The sequence below is a fragment of the Melanotaenia boesemani genome, chromosome 19 (genome assembly GCF_017639745.1).
Source record: "Melanotaenia boesemani isolate fMelBoe1 chromosome 19, fMelBoe1.pri, whole genome shotgun sequence".
NCBI classification, from domain to species: Eukaryota; Metazoa; Chordata; class Actinopteri; order Atheriniformes; family Melanotaeniidae; genus Melanotaenia; species Melanotaenia boesemani.
Window position 1 is genome coordinate 17,675,351 of NC_055700.1, and position 23,529 is coordinate 17,698,879.

General features: G+C 38.3%; 2 protein-coding genes across 2 annotated transcripts; both read right to left on the bottom strand.

Annotated features, from left to right (window-relative positions):
* Positions 1 to 5,464: 5,464 nt before the first annotated feature.
* Positions 5,465 to 14,526, bottom strand: LOC121630426 (golgin subfamily A member 6-like protein 22). The gene is made up of 3 exons (XM_041970709.1): positions 13,062 to 14,526; positions 9,538 to 9,618; positions 5,465 to 6,798 (listed from the first exon to the last, which is right to left on the bottom strand). The coding sequence occupies exons 1-3, from the start codon at positions 14,524 to 14,526 to the stop codon at positions 5,465 to 5,467; spliced, it is 2,880 nt and encodes a 959-aa protein (XP_041826643.1).
* Positions 14,527 to 19,352: 4,826 nt separating this feature from the next.
* LOC121630427 (golgin subfamily A member 6-like protein 22) lies at positions 19,353 to 23,287 on the bottom strand. Its single transcript, XM_041970710.1, has 3 exons — positions 23,283 to 23,287; positions 19,724 to 21,360; positions 19,353 to 19,364 (listed from the first exon to the last, which is right to left on the bottom strand). Exons 2-3 carry the CDS (start codon positions 21,341 to 21,343, stop codon positions 19,353 to 19,355), a joined length of 1,632 nt encoding a protein of 543 aa, XP_041826644.1. The 5' UTR covers positions 21,344 to 21,360; positions 23,283 to 23,287.
* Positions 23,288 to 23,529: the final 242 nt, after the last annotated feature.

Below are 23,529 nucleotides of genomic sequence, written 5' to 3' on the forward strand. Positions count from 1 at the left end.
CTTACCTGCCAGCTGTGTCACGGACAGTTGGTATTGAACCTGGCTTCAGCTTCAAACGGTTGGCGAAGCCTGCTTTCCATGCCCCCATGTTGTGGAAACAGTCCTCTTTGAAATGCTGGCCACAGACATGCAAAACCTTTGGAAGTTTTCCGGGTACATTTCCTCCAAAAATAAAATTAATCCACTCAGTCCTCGTGGGTTCAGTTGATGGAAGTAAAAAAACGTTTTCGTGTTCATTTATGCAGCCACAAACAGAACAGTGCTTCTGTCGCTTAGCCATGTCCGCTAACGTGGGTTGCCGAAGAGGGAAAAACACTGGGCGCTAGGTGATTTTTAGAGGGCGGGCTTTGAGAGCCGGTAGACGGGTCCATCGCTCTGTGGGGAGTGGTTATTGTCCCTTATGACGTCTTAACGTACAGGCTTTCAAACTCGCTCAATTCAGCGCTTACTTCCCTAGAGGTGGAGCAGGGGGGAGAGAGAGCGCCTGAAAGAGTTTCACACTTACGGGTCTCCTACACATGCCGGGGGACCAGTATGACTGTTCCAAAACCATTAAAAAGTGAATTTTGCATAATATGGGACCTTTAACACAAACCTCTATAGCTCACTTGGTAAAATGCAAGCACTGCATACAGACTAGTGTTTCTCTAGGTCTTGTCACTCTGCCTCCTTTGCACCTCCCTTTTGTTTTCATTAATAAAATCAGCAAGCCAGGAAAAGCTTCCAAAAGGACCATAATGTTCAACAGACAAAAGCCTAATCTGAATAACCTGACCTCCAACTACTTAATACAGCTCCAGTATTAGTAATGTATTTTCTTTGCGGGCGGGGGGGGGATTTATTTTGCATATCGCTGAAATTTTAGACCTCTTGAATTCATTCCTTCACATTTCTATAGTCGTTGACAGATGAGCTTTGTAGGATGAAGCCTTATTTAATAAATTGTCCCCATAAATTTCTGATCAGACTGAGATACAAAGCCTAGTCCAAATTTCCCCCTTTTCTTTTTTTCAGGAGCTATAATAGCTTTTCTAATTTTCTTTATCTCTATGGAATGGAGTTTCTGTGTTCCCTTTATTATCTTCCTTAGCTTTAGTATTTCATTATACTTCATAACTGATATGCTGTATGTTATATAGTCTCTGTGTGACAGCATAAGATTGCATTAGATAAGGAATTTAAAGCCCCCTTTTAAAAAGAATATTCTGTAGCTTTGGTGCTGCAGATGGACATCACAGTCCAGTGTAAGTGTGGTTAGTTGGTTGTGGTTGGTTGGTTAAAACTCTGTGCCTCTTATGCAAATTTAGGCAAGTAAAGGTATATCTTGGAACATGCAAATTGGAATGTTTTTTTCCCTTGATTTTACTCCACTTGATCTGAAAAAAAAAGCAATGTCATTCAGTTTTCAATTTTTATGTTTTACAAAGCCACTTGATAAATAAACTACTTTTGTGTCCTAGCAGTGATTTGTCTATTAGATTAATCAAAAGCAAATGAAAGGACATAATGTGAGTGATGATTCCACCATTTTTGCCCCAGGTTGTACCACCATGAGAATAAATACATGTAAAAAGGATGAAGAGATGCACCCAGTGCAGTTAGATTACTTTGTTTTAGTCTCAAGGATGCATCCTGAGTACCCAATGTTGCTGAAAACATAAATTAAGCGCTGTCATATATAGGGGGCTGTTTATTGTATGTATGCAAAGAACTATGGATCACACATGCCAATGTATAATTAATCCCACCTTATTGATGTAGTCTATAATGAGCTTTTTTGTTTTCCCACTCTCCCTGGGGAAGACACACTTGCAAAAGCTAATTAATGAGCAGACAAGAGGGATTTAGGTCACAAGAGAGGCTTAAAGAAGAGGATGAAAAGGGAGTGGCACTCGTCTCAATCGATACATCATGGCAAGGAAAGTCGAGGCTGGAAAAATGGGGTGAATGAGTACAGGCTTTCTGGAAATTAGAGTTTTCATGTGAAAGTCAAGGTTGACAGTGAACAAGAGAAGCAACAGAGCTGGTGTGCTAGTAGACAATGACCTGATCTGGACTAAATTACTGTGATAGACAGCAAGACATTTGAAGAAGCATCTATGGAAGAACAAAAGGGAAGACAAGGGGAAGTTTCTGACCTTCAGCAGGCAGACACTTTGATTTATAGAAGGTCAAACGTCCTCATACGATACAGTACATCTCTTATCCTCCTCTCATTCCATACAATCATACTCTTTCCCCCTCCCTCCTCTTTTTCATTGCCTCTCATTTCTCTTCTCCTGCCTGCAGCGTTTTTGGAAAATGGGGACAAAAAGGACTTAAACAGGTAAGTGGGTCACACTTTTTGTTGCTCTAGTGAAAGTAGCTCACGTGTGAGTACAAAAGTAGTGGCAACACACAGAAAGGTCTTCTACATTTTAAACATACATTAATTTAGTACCACTGTCCCAAATACTTTATAACTGGAGCCAGTACATTACAGATGTTGTTGAGATTAAGATGACAGAAAACACAGGAAATATTGGTGAAATGCATAAACTTAACAACATTTTTGGTTTTGTTTTAAATGTTATTTTGGATCAGTTTTATTTATTTTATTTTTTTATTTTTTTGCCTCTTGGCCTGCCATTAAATAGGCTACAAGCAAAAGTCCCATCCTCTGTGCTTAAGTCAAGTTTATTTATGTAGTACATTTCTGTATGAGTTGTAACAACTCATGCTGCCATCCTGCTCCCTCAAATCTTCTTCTCTTTATCTTTCTGGCCCTTCCCCCTGACTGGATACCATGTGGATCAGGGCTTTCACCTGATCTGTTCCACGGCACTGGAACTCTTTACTACCCGACAATGGAAATATTAAAGCTCTTCCTGCCCTGAATTTACTTAAATGGCTCTTGAACTTGTCTATAACTAAACTATTATTATTATTATTATTATTATTATTATTATTATTATTATTATTAATATTATTATTATTATTATTATTAACTCAACACATTAGTGCATTATGGCAAGCAAGATGATGCTTATAAGCCCCACTGACTTTTTAACAACAGCAAAGTTTTGTTTTCTTTTCTCAAAGACATCTTACAATCAAAGCATTGATGAATGAAGTGCTTCAGTTTCGTAGGGAAAACAGTATAAACTAAAGTTTTTTTTTTCCTCCTAGTTTTTCTTCCTCCTAGTTACCCCAAGTTTTTAAGAGAGCAACCGCAGTCAGTCACACTGACGTTCACTCACCTCCTTGGATTAAAGTCTTCAAACTAATGAGGTGAAAACCAATAAATCAGGATATATTTTAACTCTATTTATGATCAACCCTTTGTTTATCTTTACCATGCAATCATTGTTCTTTTGAGGCTTTGATTATTTGGTGTTCTTAGACATGGATATAATTTCCTATTTGTCTACATTTCATATGAGTCAAATGCATCGTGGTGATTGTAATACAGGAAGAAAGAATTAGCTCATTTCAGATTTGGATGCATATGATGGATAAAATATTCCTGAATTGTGTTATTTTTTAACATGCTTGTTGGGAAGGTTCACATAATCTTGAATGTGAGAAATAAATAAATAAGTGAATCATTTAATAATCTTATAGAGAGACATGAATCAAGTTAAAGTCTGCTAAAATAAGTCATTGATGAAATCCATGAAATGTTTCATTTTCAGATTAGAACACTTTACATTCAGGTATGTTGCTTATAAGCAGTCTGAGAACGAATATAATGACTGTTTTAGTTAAAGAAAAAGATTAATCTGGGATAGTAGAGTTTCAGTCCTTCATGAATAATAACCACATTCACACAACAATTGTAAGAGTTAACAGGCAGAATTAATGCAAATGTCATTTATTTGGCTGAATTTATACAGAGATTCAGACCATTCATGTTGACTGAAAGCACATTTGAAAATATAAGACAGCTTCACAGGAGAAAAACAAATAAGAAGAGGACGTAGCGGTTCCCCAGAAAGGGATAATAGAGGAGGTACGGAGACAACATGAGGGCTTAAAGGAGACTGGATCTGAGGATGAATTAGGTAGAGGGAACGATGGCTGTTGGTGTTATGATTGTTCCTTATTCCTGAGCAAGCAGAGTCAGTCTGAGTGCAGGTAAACATCTCTTGCAGGTACATCTGTTACAATGTGAAGAAAAATATTTTTGGAAGGAACAAATTAATCTGCAAACAAAATTAAACTTTGTGCAACCACATTTAATTTCCATGTTTGTTTTGTATCTGTGTACATTCACAAGCATAAATGTTTCCCTCAGTTTCATTCATCTGCTTCCTCACTGTTCTCTCCTCTGCACGCTGCCACACACCTGTGCACATGCTCACAGTGTCCAGCCTGTGCTCTGTTCTGTCAACACTGACATCTCTCAACTTGGGGAAGAGCTACAAACGCACCACAACTCCAACCAGTCACAGGGACAAAGTTATCCTGATCAGCTGCTTGGCTGCACCACCGTAACACTGGAACAAATCATCTCAAAATCAAGAGTTGTTGTAGTGAAGTTTCAAACTAACAACTCCTCTTGACTTAGATAGAAATGTTTCCAGTGTTATCGCGATGCAGCGAAGAAGCCAACCAGATGACTTTATCCGAGCCTGTGATTGGCTGGAATTGTGCCACATTTATAGCTACAATTCCAACCAATAATTGAGCAAGCGTGTTGACGCAGGCGGTGCACTGAGAGCGCGTGAACAGGTGTGTGGCAGCGCACAGTGGAGAGAACAGTGAGGGAGCAGATGAATAAAACTGAGGGAAACTTTCATAGTCGTGTGTCTACAGAGACAGCTGCAAACATGGACATGAATGTGGTATGCAAAGAGAATTTTGGGGTTTTGAGGGTGGGGTGGGGGGGTTTGTTAAAATTAATTTATTCTCTTCACAATAAATATTCTCTTCTTTATGGAGAGATGGATGGACGGAAGAGTTGCAGATTATTCAGTCCAAGTTGAACAACCAGGAGCCTCCTCCACCTGCTTGTTGCTGTCTCTTTTAGACCTTTTGAACCAGCTAAAGAAGCCACGCTTTTTCCTGGCAGCTTTCTGATTGTATTCCTCTTTTTTCTCGTCCTTTTCTTTCTTCTTCTTTTCTTTCTTTCCCTTTTTGCTCTTTGTCTCAGTGGCTAGCTCTGGTAGGTCTGGTTTCACACTGTTATCCTGGCAGAGATTCTGTAGCTCTGCTTTCTTCTCTTCCACGTTTTGTCTCTCCACCTGCAGCTTCTTCTTCTCTTCCTCCATCTCTTTAGACTCCTGCTCCAGTCTGTTCTTGTACTGGTTTAACTCAAACTCTTTCTCCTGCAGCTTTTTTTCCATCTCCTTGTTTTTCTTATCTGCTTCCATCAGTTTAGATGTTTCCTCCTCAAGTTGTTTGACACACTGTTGAAAGTCTTTCTTTTGGAGTTGAAGTTGGTGGCGGTTTTCCTCAACCAGTTTCATTTGCTCTTGAACTTCTATTTTTTCTTGATCCAGTTTTTTACAGTCTCCTCGAAATGTCTTGTCTTTTCTTGCAGGTCTTCATGTTTTTCCTCCAACTTTTTCTGTGCATCCTGCAGGGCTGTCTTTATCTGCTCCACTTTGTCCCTTTGTTCTTTTAAATCATCCTCTTGTTCTTGGAGGATTTTCTGACTCTCTCTGATTTTCTTTGCCTCTTGCTGCAAATTTTCTTTCTGCTCCTCTTCAAGTTTGAGGTCATGCTGAAAAGCTTCCTGTTGGAGTTGAAGGTCGTGCTGTTTTTCCTCCAATATTTTCATTTGCTCCTGGAGTTCTTGCTTTTCTTGTTGTAGTTGTTTTGAAGTCTCCTCAGATTCTTTCTTCTTCTCCTGCAGGTCTTGCTTTATTTCCTCCAGCTTTTCTTGTTCCTCCTGCAGAGCTTTTTTTTCCTGCTCCATCTTGTACCTCTGTTTTTCCAAATTTTCATTTTCTTCTAAGATTCTTTTATGATGATCTTCCATTTTCTTTGCCTCCACCTGCAAAGTTTGTTTCTCTGCTTTCAGGGCTGTCTTTTCATTCTCCAAATTTTGCTTGTCCTCAGTCTTGTTCTTCATTTGTTTCTCCTGTTTGATTTTTTTCTTTTCCTCTTTGACTTTCTGGATGGCCTCCTTCACTTTTGCTTTCACCTCCTCTAAATGTTGTCTGTCAGCTTCCAGTTGCTTCTTCTCTTCTTTCAGATGTTCCTTCTCCATCTTCAGATTTGTTTTCGTATTCTCAAGTACTTTCTTTGTCTCCTGGATTTCTTTTCTGTCGTCCTCCAGCTGTTTCAAAACAGTCTCCCAGTCTTGTTTCTTGTCCTCTGGTGTGTTGAGGCCAGGCTCTGTCTGGAAGGCTTTCTTCACTTTAGCTTTGATCTCCTCTAAATGTTGTCTGTCAGCTTCCAGGTTCTTCTTCTCTTCATTTAGATGTTCCTTCTCCATCTGGAGGACCTTCTTGGTGTCCTGAAGCGCTTTCTTTGCCTGCTCAATTTCCCCTCTGTCACGCTCCATCTGCTTTTTGACAGCGTCCCAGTCTTGCTTCTTGTCCTCCTTTGGATTCCGGTCAGACTCAGACTGGCTCGCTGTGGAGACTTTGTGCTCATCGGTCTGTTGGAGCTGGTCTCTTTCATCCAGAAGGTCATGCATGCGATGCCATAGATTGTTGGTGTACTGTCTGAGATAGCTGTTTTCAGACACAGCAGCATCCAAGGACTTTCTGAGTTCAGCACGGTCTTGGAAGACGTTTTGGTCGGATCCAGTGAATCCTCCCCGGCCTCGAGGCTGACCTCTTCGTTCCATTGTGCCAGAAATGATGACTGTGAGAGCAGAAGAGATAAATGTTCGTTTAAATGCAGTTTGAAGTAGTACAACAAGTTATGACAAGAATATCTGAAAATTTTTATTTTTAAAACAATCAAAATGGCTCTTTCATAAAAACCCAAATAACCCTTCATAACAAACAGTGGCCTGGCGCTAACCAGCAGGTTCCAGCTACAGGCCAATCATTCAGAGACAGATGCTTTTTCTTTTGCTCATACCCCAACTCTCCAATAAGTTTCATAACTTGGATCAAAAGGTTTTTGCATAATCCAAAACATGGACATACAAACAAAAGCGACCATGAGATCTCATAATTATCCTCATCATACTATATCATCATGTCCCACCCAGACAGATCAGCAGAATCTGATGATTCAAACTATGAAAGTGGCAAATAAGGAAAGCTATGAGACGCTATTGCCTTCTGTCTAGTGATATAAAAAGTGATTTAAACTAGCCTGCTCAGTTTATAAGGTCTTAAATGGACTCACTCCACCACCCTTGGGTGAGGTCATTATGGTCAAAACCAGTACTAGTGGTAGAGTAACAAGAGCCTCTACCAGAGGTGATTGTGTAATACCCTATAGACGCACTACTTTCAGCCAGCAGGTGTTATCAGTCAAGGGTTCAGAAATCTGGAATAATATCCCAGCTGTAAAAAGAGTCTCTACCACTTTCAATACTTTTAAAATTAATTTGAAACGATGGCTCAAGGGGACCCAGATTTGTGATCATTGATGTTGTGCTCTTATGTAAATGTTGCTGTTGTATGTCTTGATTGTGTTTTATTGTGTTGTTTTTCCCATGTTTTAAGAATTGTCCTTAATAATTTGATCTCAGTCTGTATATTGTGTGAAGTTGTAATGTCATATGATGTTTTTAACTCTTTGACCTGCCAGTAACTACAGATGTAAAGTAGCCTTCGGGCTAATTCTGCCATATTTACATTTATATGTTCATGAATATGCATTGTCTTTTTGAAATAAATGAATAAAAAAAAGAGTTGTATTTCAATGTTGTAATTTAATTTACTTTTCATTTACTTATGTTATTGTTTGGTTTCTAATGACGCTGTGACAGAGACATAAGTTTTGTTACTGATACATGTTGTTTCTTTGTGTTTTGTTTTTTTTAACTATATTTGAATGTGTAACAACAGGTACACTTCAACATGTCCACAAGTTTGAAACAAATTTATTGGCTCCAAATTCAAATGTGCAAATAAGAAGCTTTTACATGCCCAAATGAATAGTTAATGAAGATGCTGTTTGATCAATCAACCAGATTTATCTAATAGCTAACGGGGGTGATCATCTCTCCACAGCTATGGAGGTACTTCTCCACATGGTTTAAAGTTTGGTTGCAGACACAGAAAGCTTGCAACAATCTGACTGCTTAATCAAACTGAGCATTTCCATTGCATATTTATTTAGGTGTGTAAAATGTGGGACAGAGGCATTTTAGTTTGTTGATTAATTCATCCTTGAAGATTTAATGGACATCTGTAAATGAATGTGTAAAAATTTGCAGACCTCGGTTTGATTTATACTTTGACTTGTTTTCACCAGTTAAAAGTAAATGCTATAACTTGTAATATAAAATTAAAATGACCTAAACAGAAAACAAAATACATTTACAACAATTTGTGCATTTCTTTCTCCCACTGATCATCTGTTTATATCGTTCTGTGTTACAAGATGCACAAATCTTACATTGACACTAAACTGTAAAGAAAATCTTACAACAGAGACATAAAGCCATCTGTAGCATGTTGCTGCAGATAGTTTGATGACACAAACACACAGTCTCAAAATTGTTGACAGTTTTATGACTAAAATCATCATTAAGCATATAAATTTCCTTCTTAAATGAAGACATTATTAGTGCACTTATGTTCAGCTACTTACAACGTGCCAGTAGTAGACTGTACTCTGTTGTAGATGTTTGTTGTCTGTGATAGACTCAGGTTTGTTTGTACGCTTTCTATAGATCCGTAGATACTTGTGCAGTAAATACTTGTGTGTCGATACAATATGAACAAATAACTTATTGTTGAATGTGTAACACTAATAGAACCAGCAGCAGAATTCTAGAAAATGTTGTAATAAAGACGATTCCATTCTATTAGTGGTTTTGATGCTACAACTCAGCCCCTCCCACTAAGCCCAGCCAGATCTCAATGATTTCATTCCATTTGCAAACTTTGTAATTAAAGATGTGGATCGTGGAGCTTCCTGCCTACAGTGAACACAGCAACGGGAGGAATGTAACAGGAATTTAAGTGTCTTTAACACTGGACTTGTTGACAGTCACATGAAAACTCATGTAGCTAGGATTGCTTCAGACATTTATTTTAAAATTATTGCCCTAAAACATATTCATTAAGTATTTTAAGTCACACATTTGACATGTCTGTGAAATGTGTGCAGAATGTGAATGTTTCTGTGTTATACCATACCATACCATATCATACCATACCATTCCATACCATACCATACCATTTCATACCATACCATTTCATACCATTTCATACCATACCTGTCACGAATCAGCAAACTGGACCACAAATAAATTTGAGCTGAGGAATAGGTGAGAATAGTTTTATTGAGGTGATGTGAACTTCAGCAGGGAAATCAGGTCTGGTTTGTGCAGTCAGCTTAGCCTGCAGGTGGAAGAACTCAGGTGAGGATCCCGCCAGTATAAACAGGAATGTACGAAAAATATTGTTCACGTACCAGCGGCGGGGATGGAAACCAACAGGATGGTTTTCAGGAACCGTGAGGCTGTGATAGTAGCTTCTGCCGGGGCTGTGGGAACTGCAGAACCAGAAAGATAGTTAGTTGCTCTGATAATGACAAAGGGGGTGATCCAGGCTGAATAAGATCCTCGGGAATCCTCCAGAGGTCTCCAATGGCCAGGGGCAAATCCGTAATCCAAATTCCAAATCCTGGGGACAGTCCAAGGGTCAGAGTACCGGGCAGAATGAATCACAGGCAGAATCAACAGACAGGGAGCAGGCAGAATCGGGTTTTCCAGGTCGAAATACTGGTCAATGATCAGAGGCAGAGTTGCACGGTTTTACCAGACAGGGAGCAGGCTGAGTCGGGAAATCCAGGTCCAAAAAACGGGTCACAGGTCAGATATCAGATAAGCAGGCAGGAGAGAAGGGCTGGAAGCGTACAAGGAAAAAACCAAGACGATCTGGCAGAGAAGAGTTGTCACAGACAGGTATATATGGAGCCCAGACCAGGTGGAGCGCATCAGTAATCAGCAGAGTTGGAGAGAGAATACATTCAGGGGTGGCTGGGAAAACTCAGCGCTGATCATGCACTGTGACACATACCATACCATACCATACCATACCATACCATACCATACCATACCATACCATACCATACCATGGGTCTCTGAAAAGGGGGTCTTATTAGACAAAGTTCTACCTTTTAAAGTGTGATTATTTAATTTTAAAGACGCTCCCAGACATTGTTTGGCTGTAAATCGCCACAGTGGTTCTCTTGTGACCGTAATACATTCAATTCATATAATAAAATATACCATGTGAGGTCCTGCTATTTTCTGTTTCTGAACCTACCTAATTTATTTCACTATTTGCTTCTGATTTTATTTGTTTTTATTTATTAATTTTTATTGCCTCTTGTTCAGTCATAATGTTTAATGATCATAATACAATAAATCATAAAAAACAAGTGGCTATGTTGTTTTTGATGGTCTTTTAGCTGGGATTTGATTTGTTTCTCCACAAATTATAAATGCATTTCATTTTCATGGAAGAGGTTATTTTGTATTTAAGTTTTGTATTTTAAGTAATTGATCTTGAGATAATTGTTAAGTATTTTAACAAAAAAGATAGATGGGTTTGTAAATATAAAGTATCCGTCTCGCAGCAAATAATTGAATCTAAATAAACTTCATTGTATTTTTAGTGCTTCCCCGACCAAGTAACTTTGCTGTCATGTTTTTCTTTTCACAAATATAGGTATGATGGTCAAAATAGCATTAAAATTGCTCATTTTATGTATTACAGTATGAAAATTTTCAGACGGGGGCCCACTTCAGTTTCTTTTCCTGGGGCCCAAAATCATTAGTGCATTATGACAAGCAAGTTGATGCTTATAAGCCCCACTGACTTTTTAACAACAACAAAGCTTTTTTTCTCAAAGACATCTTACAATCAAAGCATTGATGAATGAAGTGCTTCAGTTTCATAAGGAAAACAGTATAAATTAAAGTTTTTTTTTTCCTCCTAGTTTTTCTTCCTCCTAGTTACCCCAAGTTTTTAAGAGAGCAACCGCAGTCAGTCACACTGACGTTCACTCACCTCCTCGGATTAAAGTCTTCAAACTAATGAGGTGAAAAGCAGTAAATCAGGATCTATTTTAACTCTATTTATGATCAACCTTTTGTTTATCTTTACCATGCAATCATTGTTCTTTTGAGGCTTTGATTATTTGGTGTTCTTAGACATGGATATAATTTCCTATTTGTCTACATTTCATATGAGTCAAAAGCATCGTGGTGATTGTAATCCAGGAAGAAAGAATTAGCTCATTTCAGATTTGGATGCATATGATGGATAAAATATTCCTGAATTGTGTTATTTTTAACATGCTTGTTGGGAAGGTTCACATAATCTTGAATGTGAGAAATTAATAAATAAGTGAATCATTTAATAATCTCATAGAGAGACATGAATCAAGTTAAAGTCTGCTAAAATAAGTCATTGGTGAAATCCATGAAATGTTTCATTTTCAGATTAGAAACCTTTACATTCAGGTATGTTGCTTATAAGCAGTCTAAGAACGAATATAATGACTGTTTAGTTAAAGAAAAAGATTAATCTGGGATAGTAGAGTTTCAGTCCTTCATGAATAATAACCACATTCACACAACAATTGTAAGAGTTAACAGGCAGAATTAATGCAAATGTCATTTATTTGGCTGAATTTATACAGAGATTCAGACCATTCATGTTGACTGAAAGCAGATTTGAAATTATAAGACAGCTTCACAGGAGAAAAACAAATAAGAAGAGGACGTAGCGGTTCCCCAGAAAGGGATAATAGAGGAGGTACGGAGACAACATGAGGGCTTAAAGGAGACTGGATCTGAGGATGAATTAGGTAGAGGGAACGATGGCTGTTGGTGTTATGATTGTTCCTTATTCCTGAGCAAGCAGAGTCAGTCTGAGTGCAGGTAAATATCTCTTGCAGGTACATCTGTTACAATGTGAAGAAAAATATTTTTGGAAGGAACAAATTAATCTGCAAACAAAATTAAATTTTGTGCTACCACATTTAATTTCTATGTTTGTTTTGTATCTGTGTACATTCACGAGCATAAATGTTTCCCTCAGTTTAATTCATCTGCTTCCTCACTGTTCTCTCCTCTGCACGCTGCCACACACCTGTGCACATGCTCACAGTGTCCAGCCTGTGCTCTGTTCTGTCAACACTGACATCTCTCAACTTGGGGAAGAGCTACAAACGCACCACAACTCCAACCAATCACAGGGACAAAGTTATCCTGATCAGGTGCTTGGCTGCACCACCGTAACACTGGAACAAATCATCTCAAAATCAAGAGTTGTTGTAGTGAAGTTTCAAACTAACAACTCCTCTTGACTTAGATAGAAATGTTTCCAGTGTTATCGCGATGCAGCGAAGAAGCCAACCAGATGACTTTATCCGAGCCTGTGATTGGCTGGAATTGTGCCACATTTATAGCTACAATTCCAACCAATAGTTGAGCAAGCGTGTTGACGCAGGCGGTGCACTGAGAGCGCGTGAACAGGTGTGTGGCAGCGCACAGTGGAGAGAACAGTGAGGGAGCAGATGAATAAAACTGAGGGAAACTTTCATAGTCGTGTGTCTACAGAGACAGCTGCAAACATGGACATGAATGTGGTATGCAAAGAGAATTTTTGGGGTTTTGAGGGTGGGGTGGGGGGATTTGTTAAGATTAATTTATTCTCTTCACAATAAATATTCTCTTCTTTATGGAGAGATGGATGGAGGAGTTGCAGATTATTCGGTCCAAGTTGAACAACCAGGAGCCTCCTCCACCTGCTTGTTGCTGTCTCTTTTAGACCTTTTGAACCAGCTAAAGAAGCCACGCTTTTTCTTTGCAGCTTTCTGATTGTTTTCCTCTTTTTTCTCGTCCTTTTCTTTCTTCTTCTTTTCTTTCTTTCCCTTTTTGCTCTTTGTCTCAGTGGCTAGCTCTGGTAGGTCTGGTTTCACACTGTTATCCTGGCAGAGATTCTGTAGCTCTGCTTTCTTCTCTTCCACGTTTTGTCTCTCCACCTGCAGCTTCTTCTTCTCTTCCTCCATCTCTTTAGACTCCTGCTCCAGTCTGTTCTTGTACTGGTTTAGCTCAAACTCTTTCTCCTGCAGCTTTTCATCCATCTCCTTGTTTTTCTTATCTGCTTCCATCAGTTTAGATGTTTCCTCCTCAACTTGTTTGACACACTGCTGAAAGTCTTTCTTTTGGAGTTGAAGTTGGTGGCGGTTTTCCTCAACCAGTTTCATTTGCTCTTGAACTTCTAATTTTTCTTGATCCAGTTTTTTTACAGTCTCCTCGAAATGTCTTGTCTTTTCTTGCAGGTCTTCATGTTTTTCCTCCAACTTTTTCTGTGCATCCTGCAGGGCTGTCTTTATCTGCTCCACTTTGTCCCTTTGTTCTTTTAAATCATCCTCTTGTTCTTGGAGGATTTTCTGACTCTCTCTGATTTTCTTTGCCTCTTGCTGCAAATTTTCTTTCTGCTCCTCTTCAAGTTTGAGGTCATGCTGAAAAGCTTCCTGTTGGAGTTGAAGGTCGTGCTGTTTTTCCTCCAATATTTTCATTTGCTCCTGGAGTTCTTGCTTTTCTTGTTGTAGTTGTTTTGAAGTCTCCTCAGATTCTTTCTTCTTCTCCTGCAGGTCTTGCTTTATTTCCTCCAGCTTTTCTTGTTCCTCCTGCAGAGCTTTTTTTTCCTGCTCCATCTTGTACCTCTGTTTTTCCAAATTTTCATTTTCTTCTAAGATTCTTTTATGATGATCTTCCATTTTTTTTGCCTCCACCTGCAAAGTTTGTTCCTCTGCTTTCAGGGCTGTCTTTTCATTCTCCAAGTTTTGCTTGTCCTCAGTCTTGTTCTTCATTTGTTTCTCCTGTTTGATTTTTTTCTTTTCCTCTTTGACTTTCTGGATGGCCTCCTTCACTTTTGCTTTCACCTCCTCTAAATGTTGTCTGTCAGCTTCCAGTTGCTTCTTCTCTTCATTCAGATGTTCCTTCTCCATCTCCAGAGCTGTCTTGGTATTCTCAAGTACTTTCTTTGTCTCCTGGATTTCTTGTCTGTCGTCCTCCAGCTGTTTTAAAACAGTCTCCCAGTCTTGTTTCTTGTCCTCTGGTGTGTTGAGGCCAGGCTCTGTCTGGAAGGCTTTCTTCACTTTAGCCTTGATCTCCTCTAAATGTTGTCTGTCAGCTTCCAGGTTCTTCTTCTCTTCATTTAGATGTTCCTTCTCCATATGGAGGACCTTCTTGGTCTCCTCAAGCGCTTTCTTTGCCTGCTCAATTTCCCCTCTGTCACGCTCCATCTGCTTTTTGACAGCGTCCCAGTCTTGCTTCTTGTCCTCCTTTGGATTCAGGTCAGACTCAGACTGGCTCGCTGTGGAGACTTTGTGCTCATCGGTCTGTTGGAGCTGGTCTCTTTCATCCAGAAGGTCACGCATGCGACGCCACAGATTGTTGGTGTACTGTCTGAGATAGCTGTTTTCAGACACAGCAGCATCCAAGGACTTTCTGAGTTCAGCACGGTCTTGGAAGACGTTTTGGTCGGATCCAGTGAATCCTCCCCGGCCTCGAGGCTGACCTCTTCGTTCCATTGTGCCAGAAATGATGACTGTGAGAGCAGAAGAGATAAATGTTCGTTTAAATGCAGTTTGAAGTAGTACAACAAGTTATGACAAGAATATCTGCAAATTTTTAATTTTAAAACAATCAAAATGGCTCTTTCATAAAAACCCAAATAACCCTTCATCACAAACAGTGGCCTGGCGCTAACCAGCAGGTTCCACCTACAGGCCAATCATTCAGAGACAGATGCTTTTTCTTTTGCTCATACCCCAACTCTCCAATAAGTTTCATAACTTGGCTCAAAAGGTTTTTGCATAATCCAAAACATGGACATACAAACAAAAGCGACCATGAGATCTCATAATTATCCTCATCATACTATATCATCATGTCCCACCCAGACAGATCAGCAGAATCTGATGATTCAAACTATGAAAGTGGCAAATAAGGAAAGCTATGAGACGCTATTGCCTTCTGTCTAGTGATATAAAAACAGTATTTCAATGTTGTAATTTAATTTACTTTTCATTTACTTATGCTATTGTTTGGTTTCTAATGACACTGTGACAGAGACATAAGTTTTGTTACTGATACATGTTGTTTCTTTGTGTTTTGTTTTTGTTTTTTTAACTATATTTGAATGTGTAACAACAGGTACACTTCAACATGTCCACAAGTTTGAAACAAATTTATTTGCTCCAAATTCAAATGTGCAAATAAGAAGCTTTTACATGCCCAAATGAATAGTTAATGAAGATGCTGTTTGATCAATCAACCAGATTTATCTAATAGCTAACGGAGGTCATCATCTCTCCACAGCTATGGAGGTACTTCTCCACATGGTTTAAAGTTTGGTTGCAGACACAGAAAGCTTGCAACAATCTGACTGCTTAATCAAACTGAGCATTTCCATTGCATATTTATTTAGGTGTGTAAAATGTGGGACAGAGGCATTTTAGTTTATTGATTAATCCATCCTTGAAGATTTAATGGACATCTGTAAATGAATGTGTAAAAATTTGCAGACCTCGGTTTGATTTATACTTTGACTTGTTTTCACCAGTTAAAAGTAAATGCTATAACTTGTATTATAAAATAAAAATGACCTAAACAGAAAACAAAATACATTTACAACAATTTGTACATGTTTTTCTCCCACAGATCATCTGTTTATATCGTTCTGTGTTACAAGATGCACAAATCTTACAATCATTGACACTAAACTGTAAATAAAATCTTACAACAGAGACATAAAGCCATCTGTAGCATGTTGCTGCAGATAGTTTGATGACACAAACACACAGTCTCATATTCTTGACAGTTATATGACTTAAATCATCATTAAGCATATAAATTTCTTTCTTAAATGAAGACATTATTAGTGCACTTACGTTCAGCTACTTACAACGTGCCAGTAGTAGACTGTACTCTGTTGTAGATGTTTGTTGTCTGTGATAGACTCAGGTTTGTTTGTACGCTTTCTATAGATCCGTAGATACTTGTGCAGTAAATACTTGTGTGTCAATACAATATGGACAAATAACTGATTGTTGAATGTGTAACACGAATAGAACCAGCAGCAGAATTCTAGAAAATGTTGTCATAAAGACGATTCCATTCTATTAGTGGTTTTGATGCAACAACTCAGCCCCTCCCACTAAGCCCAGCCAGATCTCAATGATTTCATTCCATTTGCAAACTTTGTAATTAATGATGTGGATCGTGGAGCTTCCTGCCTACAGTGAACACAGCAACGGGAGGAATGTAACAGGAATTTAAGTGTCTTTAACACTGGACTTGTTGACAGTCATATCAAAACTCATGTAACTAGGATTGCTTCAGACATTTATTTTAAAATTATTGCCCTAAAACATATTCATTAAGTATTTTAAGTCACACATTTGACATGTCTGTGAAATGTGTGCAGAATGTGAATGTTTCTGTGTCCTACCATACCATACCATACCATACCATACCATACCATACCATACCATACCATACTATACCATACCATACCATACCATACCATACCATACCATACCATACCATACCATACCATACCATACCATACCATACCATACCATACTATACCTTACCATACCATACCATACTATACCTTACCATACCATACCATACCATACCATACCATACCTTACCATACCATACCATTCCATACCATACCATACCATACCATACCATTTCATACCATACCATACCATGGGTCTCTGAAAAGGGGGTCTTATTAGACAAAGTTCTACCTTTTAAAATGTGATTATTTAATTTTAAAGATGCTCTCAGACATTGTTTGGCTGTAAATCTCCACAGTGGTTTGCTTGTGACCGTAATACATTCAATTCATATAATAAAATATACCATGTGAGGTCCTGCTATTTTCTGTTTCTGAGCCTTCCTAATTAATTTCACTATTTGCTTCTGATTTGTTTTTATTTATTAATTTTTAGTTTCCTCTTTTTCAGTCATAATGTTTAATGATCATAATACAATAAATCATAAAAAACAAGTGGCTATGTTGTTTTTGATGGTCTTTTAGCTGGGATTTGATTTGTTTCTCCACAAATTATTAACACATTTCATTTTCATGGACGAGGTTATTTTGTATTTAAGTTTTGTATTTTAAGTAATTGATCTTGAGATAATTGTTAAGTATTTTAACAAAAAAGATAGATGGGTTTGTAAATATAAAGTATCCGTCTTGCAGCAAATAATTGAATCTAAATAAACTTCATTGTATTTTTAGTGCTTAACCAACCAAGTAACTTTACTGTCATGTTTTTCTTTTCACAAATATAGGTAAGATGGTCAAAATACCACTAAAATTGCTCATTTTATGTATTACAGTATCAAAATTTTCAGACGGGGGCCCACTTCAGTTTCTTTTCCTGGGGCCCAAAATCATTAGTGCATTATGACAAGCAAGTTGATGCTTATAAGCCCCACTGACTTTTTAACAACAACAAAGTTTTTTTTTCTCAAAGATATCTTACAATCAAAGCATTGATGAATGAAGTGCTTCAGTTTCATAAGGAAAACAGTATAAACTAAAGTTTTTTTTCCTCCTAGTTTTTCTTCCTCCTAGTTACCCCAAGTTTTTAAGAGAGCAACCGCAGTCAGTCACACTGTCGTTCACTCACCTCCTCGGATTAAAGTCTTCAAACTAATGAGGTGAAAAGCATTAAATCAGGACCTATTTTAACTCTATTTATGATCAACCCTTTGTTTATCTTTACCATGCAATCATTGTTCTTTTGAGGCTTTGATTATTTGGTGTTCTTAGACATGGATATAATTTCCTATTTGTCTACATTTCATATGAGTCAAATGCATCGTGGTGATTGTAATCCAGGAAGAAAGAATGAGCTCAGTTCAGATTTGGATGCATATGATGGATAAAATATTCCTGAATTGTGTTATTTTTTAACATGATTGTTGGGAAGGTTCACATAATCTTGAATGTGAGAAATAAATAAATAAGTGAATCATTTAATAATCTTATAGAGAGACATGAATCAAGTTAAAGTCTGCTAAAATAAGTCATTGGTGAAATCCATGAAATGTTTCATTTTCAGATTAGAAACCTTTACATTCAGGTATGTTGCTTATAAGCAGTCTGAGAACGAATATAATGACTGTTTAGTTAAAGAAAAAGATTAATCTGGGATAGTAGAGTTCAGTCCTTCATGAATAATAACCACATTCACACAACAATTGTAAGAGTTAACAGGCAGAATTAATGCAAATGTCATTTATTTGGCTGAATTTATACAGCGATTCAGACCATTCATGTTGACTGAAAGCACATTTGAAAATATAAGACAGCTTCACAGGATAAAAACAAATAAGAAGAGGACGTAGCGGTTCCCCAGAAAGGGATAATAGAGGAGGTACGGAGACAACATGAGGGCTTAAAGGAGACTGGATCTGAGGATGAATTAGGTAGAGGGAACGATGGCTGTTGGTGTTATGATTGTTCCTTATTCCTGAGCAAGCAGAGTCAGTCTGAGTGCAGGTAAATATCTCTTGCAGGTACATCTGTTACAATGTGAAGAAAAATATTTTTGGAAGGAACAAATTAATCTGCAAACAAAATTAAATTTTGTGCTACCACATTTAATTTCCATGTTTGTTTTGTATCTGTGTACATTCACGAGCATAAATGTTTCCCTCAGTTTAATTCATCTGCTTCCTCACTGTTCTCTCCTCTGCACGCTGCCACACACCTGTGCACATGCTCACAGTGTCCAGCCTGTGCTCTGTTCTGTCAACACTGACATCTCTCAACTTGGGGAAGCGCTACAAACGTACCACAACTCCAACCAATCACAGGGACAAAGTTATCCTGATCAGCTGCTTGGCTGCACCACCGTAACACTGGAACAAATCATCTCAAAATCAAGAGTTGTTGTAGTGAAGTTTCAAACTAACAACTCCTCTTGACTTAGATAGAAATTTTTCCAGTCTTATCGCGATGCAGCGAAGAAGCCAACCAGATGACTTTATCCGAGCCTGTGATTGGCTGGAATTGTGCCACATTTATAGCTACAATTCCAACCAATAGTTGAGCAAGCGTGTTGACGCAGGCGGTGCACTGAGAGCGCGTGAACAGGTGTGTGGCAGCGCACAGTGGAGAGAACAGTGAGGGAGCAGATGAATAAAACTGAGGGAAACTTTCATAGTCGTGTGTCTACAGAGACAGCTGCAAACATGGACATGAATGTGGTATGCAAAGAGAATTTTGGGGGTTTTGAGGGTGGGGTGGGGGGTTTGTTAAGATTAATTTATTCTCTTCACAATAAATATTCTCTTCTTTATGGAGAGATGGATGGATGGAAGAGTTGCAGATTATTCAGTCCAAGTTGAACAACCAGGAGCCTCCTCCACCTGCTTGTTGCTGTCTCTTTTAGACCTTTTGAACCAGCTAAAGAAGCCACGCTTTTTCTTTGCAGCTTTCTGATTGTTTTCCTCTTTTTTCTCGTCCTTTTCTTTCTTCTTCTTTTCTTTCTTTCCCTTTTTGCTCTTTGTCTCAGTGGCTAGCTCTGGTAGGTCTGGTTTCACACTGTTATCCTGGCAGAGATTCTGTAGCTCTGCTTTCTTCTCTTCCACGTTTTGTCTCTCCAGCTGCAGCTTGTTCTTCTCTTCCTCCATCTCTTTAGACTCCTGCTCCAGTCTGTTCTTGTACTGGTTTAGCTCAAACTCTTTCTCCTGCAGCTTTTTATCCATCTCCTTGTTTTTCTCATCTACTTCCATCAGTTTAGATGTTTCCTCCTCAACTTGTTTGACACACTGCTGAAAGTCTTTCTTTTGGAGTTCAAGTTGGTGGCGGTTTTCCTCAACCAGTTTCATTTGCTCTTGAACTTCTATTTTTTCTTGATCCAGTTTTTTTACAGTCTCCTCGAAATGTCTTGTCTTTTCTTGCAGGTCTTTATGTTTATCCTCCAACTTTTTCTGTGCATCCTGCAGGGCTGTCTTTATCTGCTCCACTTTGTCCCTTTGTTCTTTTAAATCATCCTCTTGTTCTTGGAGGATTTTCTGACTCCCTCTGAATTTCTTTGCCTCTTGTTGCAAATTTTCTTTCTGCTCCTCTTCAAGTTTGAGGTCATGCTGAAAAGCTTCCTGTTGGAGTTGAAGGTCGTGCTGTTTTTCCTCCAATATTTTCATTTGCTCCTGGAGTTCTTGCTTTTCTTGTTGTAGTTGTTTAGAAGTCTCCTCAGATTCTTTCTTCTTCTCCTGCAGGTCTTGCTTTATTTCCTCCAGCTTTTCTTGTTCCTCCTGCAGAGCTTTTTTTTCCTGCTCCATCTTGTACCTCTGTTTTTCCAAATTTTCATTTTCTTCTAAGATTCTTTTATGATGATCTTCCATTTTCTTTGCCTCCACCTGCAAAGTTTGTTTCTCTGCTTTCAGGGCTGTCTTTTCCTTCTCCAAATTTTGCTTGTCCTCAGTCTTGTTCTTCATTTGTTTCTCCTGTTTGATTTTTTTCTTTTCCTCTTTGACTTTCTGGATGGCCTCCTTCACTTTTGCTTTCACCTCCTCTAAATGTTGTCTGTCAGCTTCCAGTTGCTTCTTCTCTTCCTTCAGATGTTCCTTCTCCATCTCCAGAGCTGTCTTGGTATTCTCAAGTACTTTCTTTGTCTCCTGGATTTCTTGTCTGTCGTCCTTCAGCTGTTTTAAAACAGTCTCCCAGTCTTGTTTCTTGTCCTCTGGTGTGTTGAGGCCAGGCTCTGTCTGGAAGGCTTTCTTCACTTTAGCCTTGATCTCCTCTAAATGTTGTCTGTCAGCTTCCAGGTTCTTCTTCTCTTCATTTAGATGTTCCTTCTCCATCTGGAGGACCTTCTTGGTCTCCTCAAGCGCTTTCTTTGCCTGCTCAATTTCCCCTCTGTCATGCTCCATCTGCTTTTTGACAGCGTCCCAGTCTTGCTTCTTGTCCTCCTTTGGATTCCGGTCAGACTCAGACTGGCTCGCTGTGGAGACTTTGTGCTCATCGGTCTGTTGGAGCTGGTCTCTTTCATCCAGAAGGTCATGCATGCGACGCCACAGATTGTTGGTGTACTGTCTGAGATAGCTGTTTTCAGACACAGCAGCATCCAAGGACTTTCTGAGTTCAGCACGGTCTTGGAAGACGTTTTGGTCGGATCCAGTGAATCCTCCCCGGCCTCGAGGCTGACCTCTTCGTTCCATTGTGCCAGAAATGATGACTGTGAGAGCAGAAGAGATAAATGTTCGTTTAAATGCAGTTTGAAGTAGTACAACGAGTTATGACAAGAATATCTGAAAATTTTTATTTTTAAAACAATCAAAATGGCTCTTTCATAAAAACCCAAATAACCCTTCATAACAAACAGTGGCCTGGCGCTAACCAGCAGGTTCCACCTACAGGCCAATCATTCAGAGACAGATGCTTTTTCTTTTGCTCATACCCCAACTCTCCAATAAGTTTCATAACTTGGCTCAAAAGGTTTTTGCATAATCCAAAACATGGACATACAAACAAAAGCGACCATGAGATCTCATAATTATCCTCATCATACTATATCATCATGTCCCACCCAGACAGATCAGCAGAATCTGATGATTCAAACTATGAAAGTGGCAAATAAGGAAAGCTATGAGACGCTATTGCCTTCTGTCTAGTGATATAAAAAGTGATTTAAACTAGCCTGCTCAGTTTATAAGGTCTTAAATGGACTCGCTCCACCACCCTTGGGTGAGGTCATTATGGTCAAAACCAGTACTAGTGGTAGAGTAACAAGAGCCTCTACCAGAGGTGATTGTGTAATACCCTATAGACGCACTATTTTCAGCCAGCAGGTGTTATCAGTCAAGGGTTCAGAAATCTGGAATAATATCCCAGCTGCAAAAAGAGTCTCTACCACTTTCAATACTTTTAAAATTAATTTGAAACGATGGCTCAAGGGGACCCAGATTTGTGATTATTGATGTTGTGCTCTTATGTAAATGTTGCTCTTGTAAGTCTTGATTGTGTTTTATTGTGTTGTTTTTCCCATGTTTTATGAATTGTCGTTAATAATTTGATCTTAGTCTGTATATTGTGTGAAGTTGTAATGTCATATGATGTTTTTAACTCTTTGACCTGCCAGTAACTACAGATGTAAAGTAGCCTTCGGGCTAATTCTGCCATATTTACATTTATATGTTCATGAATATGCATTGTCTTTTTGAAATAAATGAATAATAAAAAAAGAGTTGTATTTCAATGTTGTAATTTAATTTACTTTTCATTTACTTCTGTTATTGTTTGGTTTCTAATGTCGCTGTGACAGAGACATAAGTTTTGTTACTGATACATGTTGTTTCTTTGTGTTTTGTTTTTGTTTTTTTAACTATATTTGAATGTGTAACAACAGGTACACTTCAACATGTCCACAAGTTTGAAACAAATTTATTGGCTCCAAATTCAAATGTGTAAATAAGAAGCTTTTACATGCCCAAATGAATAGTTAATGAAGATGCTGTTTGATCAATCAACCAGATTTATCTAATAGCTAACGGGGGTCATCATCTCTCCACAGCTATGGAGGTACTTCTCCACATGGTTTAAAGTTTGGTTGCAGACACAGAAAGCTTGCAACAATCTGACTGCTTAATCAAACTGAGCATTTCCATTGCATATTTATTTAGGTGTGTAAAATGTGGGACAGAGGCATTTTAGTTTATTGATGAATCCATCCTTGAAGATTTAATGGACATCTGTAAATGAATGTGTAAAAATTTGCAGACCTCGGTTTGATTTATACTTTGACCTGTTTTCACCAGTTAAAAGTAAATGCTATAACTTGTCTTATAAAATTAAAATGACCTAAACAGAAAACAAAATACATTTACAACAATTTGTGCATTTCTTTCTCCCACTGATCATCTGTTTATATCGTTCTGTGTTACAAGATGCACAAATCTTACAATCATTGACACTAAACTGTAAAGAAAATCTTACAACAGAGACATAAAGCCATCTGTAGCATGTTGCTGCAGATAGTTTGATGACACAAACACACAGTCTCAAAATTGTTGACAGTTATATGACTAAAATCATCATTAAGAATATAAACTTCTTTCTTAAATGAAGACATTATTAGTGCACTTACGTTCAGCTACTTACAACGTGCCAGTAGTAGACTGTACTCTCTTGTAGATGTTTGTTGTCTGTGATAGACTCAGGTTTGTTTGTACGCTTTCTATAGATCCGTAGATACTTGTGCAGTAAATACTTGTGTGTCGATACAATATGAACAAATAACTGATTGTTGAATGTGTAACACGAATAGAACCAGCAGCAGAATTCTAGAAAATGTTGTAATAAAGACGATTCCATTCTATTAGTGGTTTTGATGCAACAACTCAGCCCC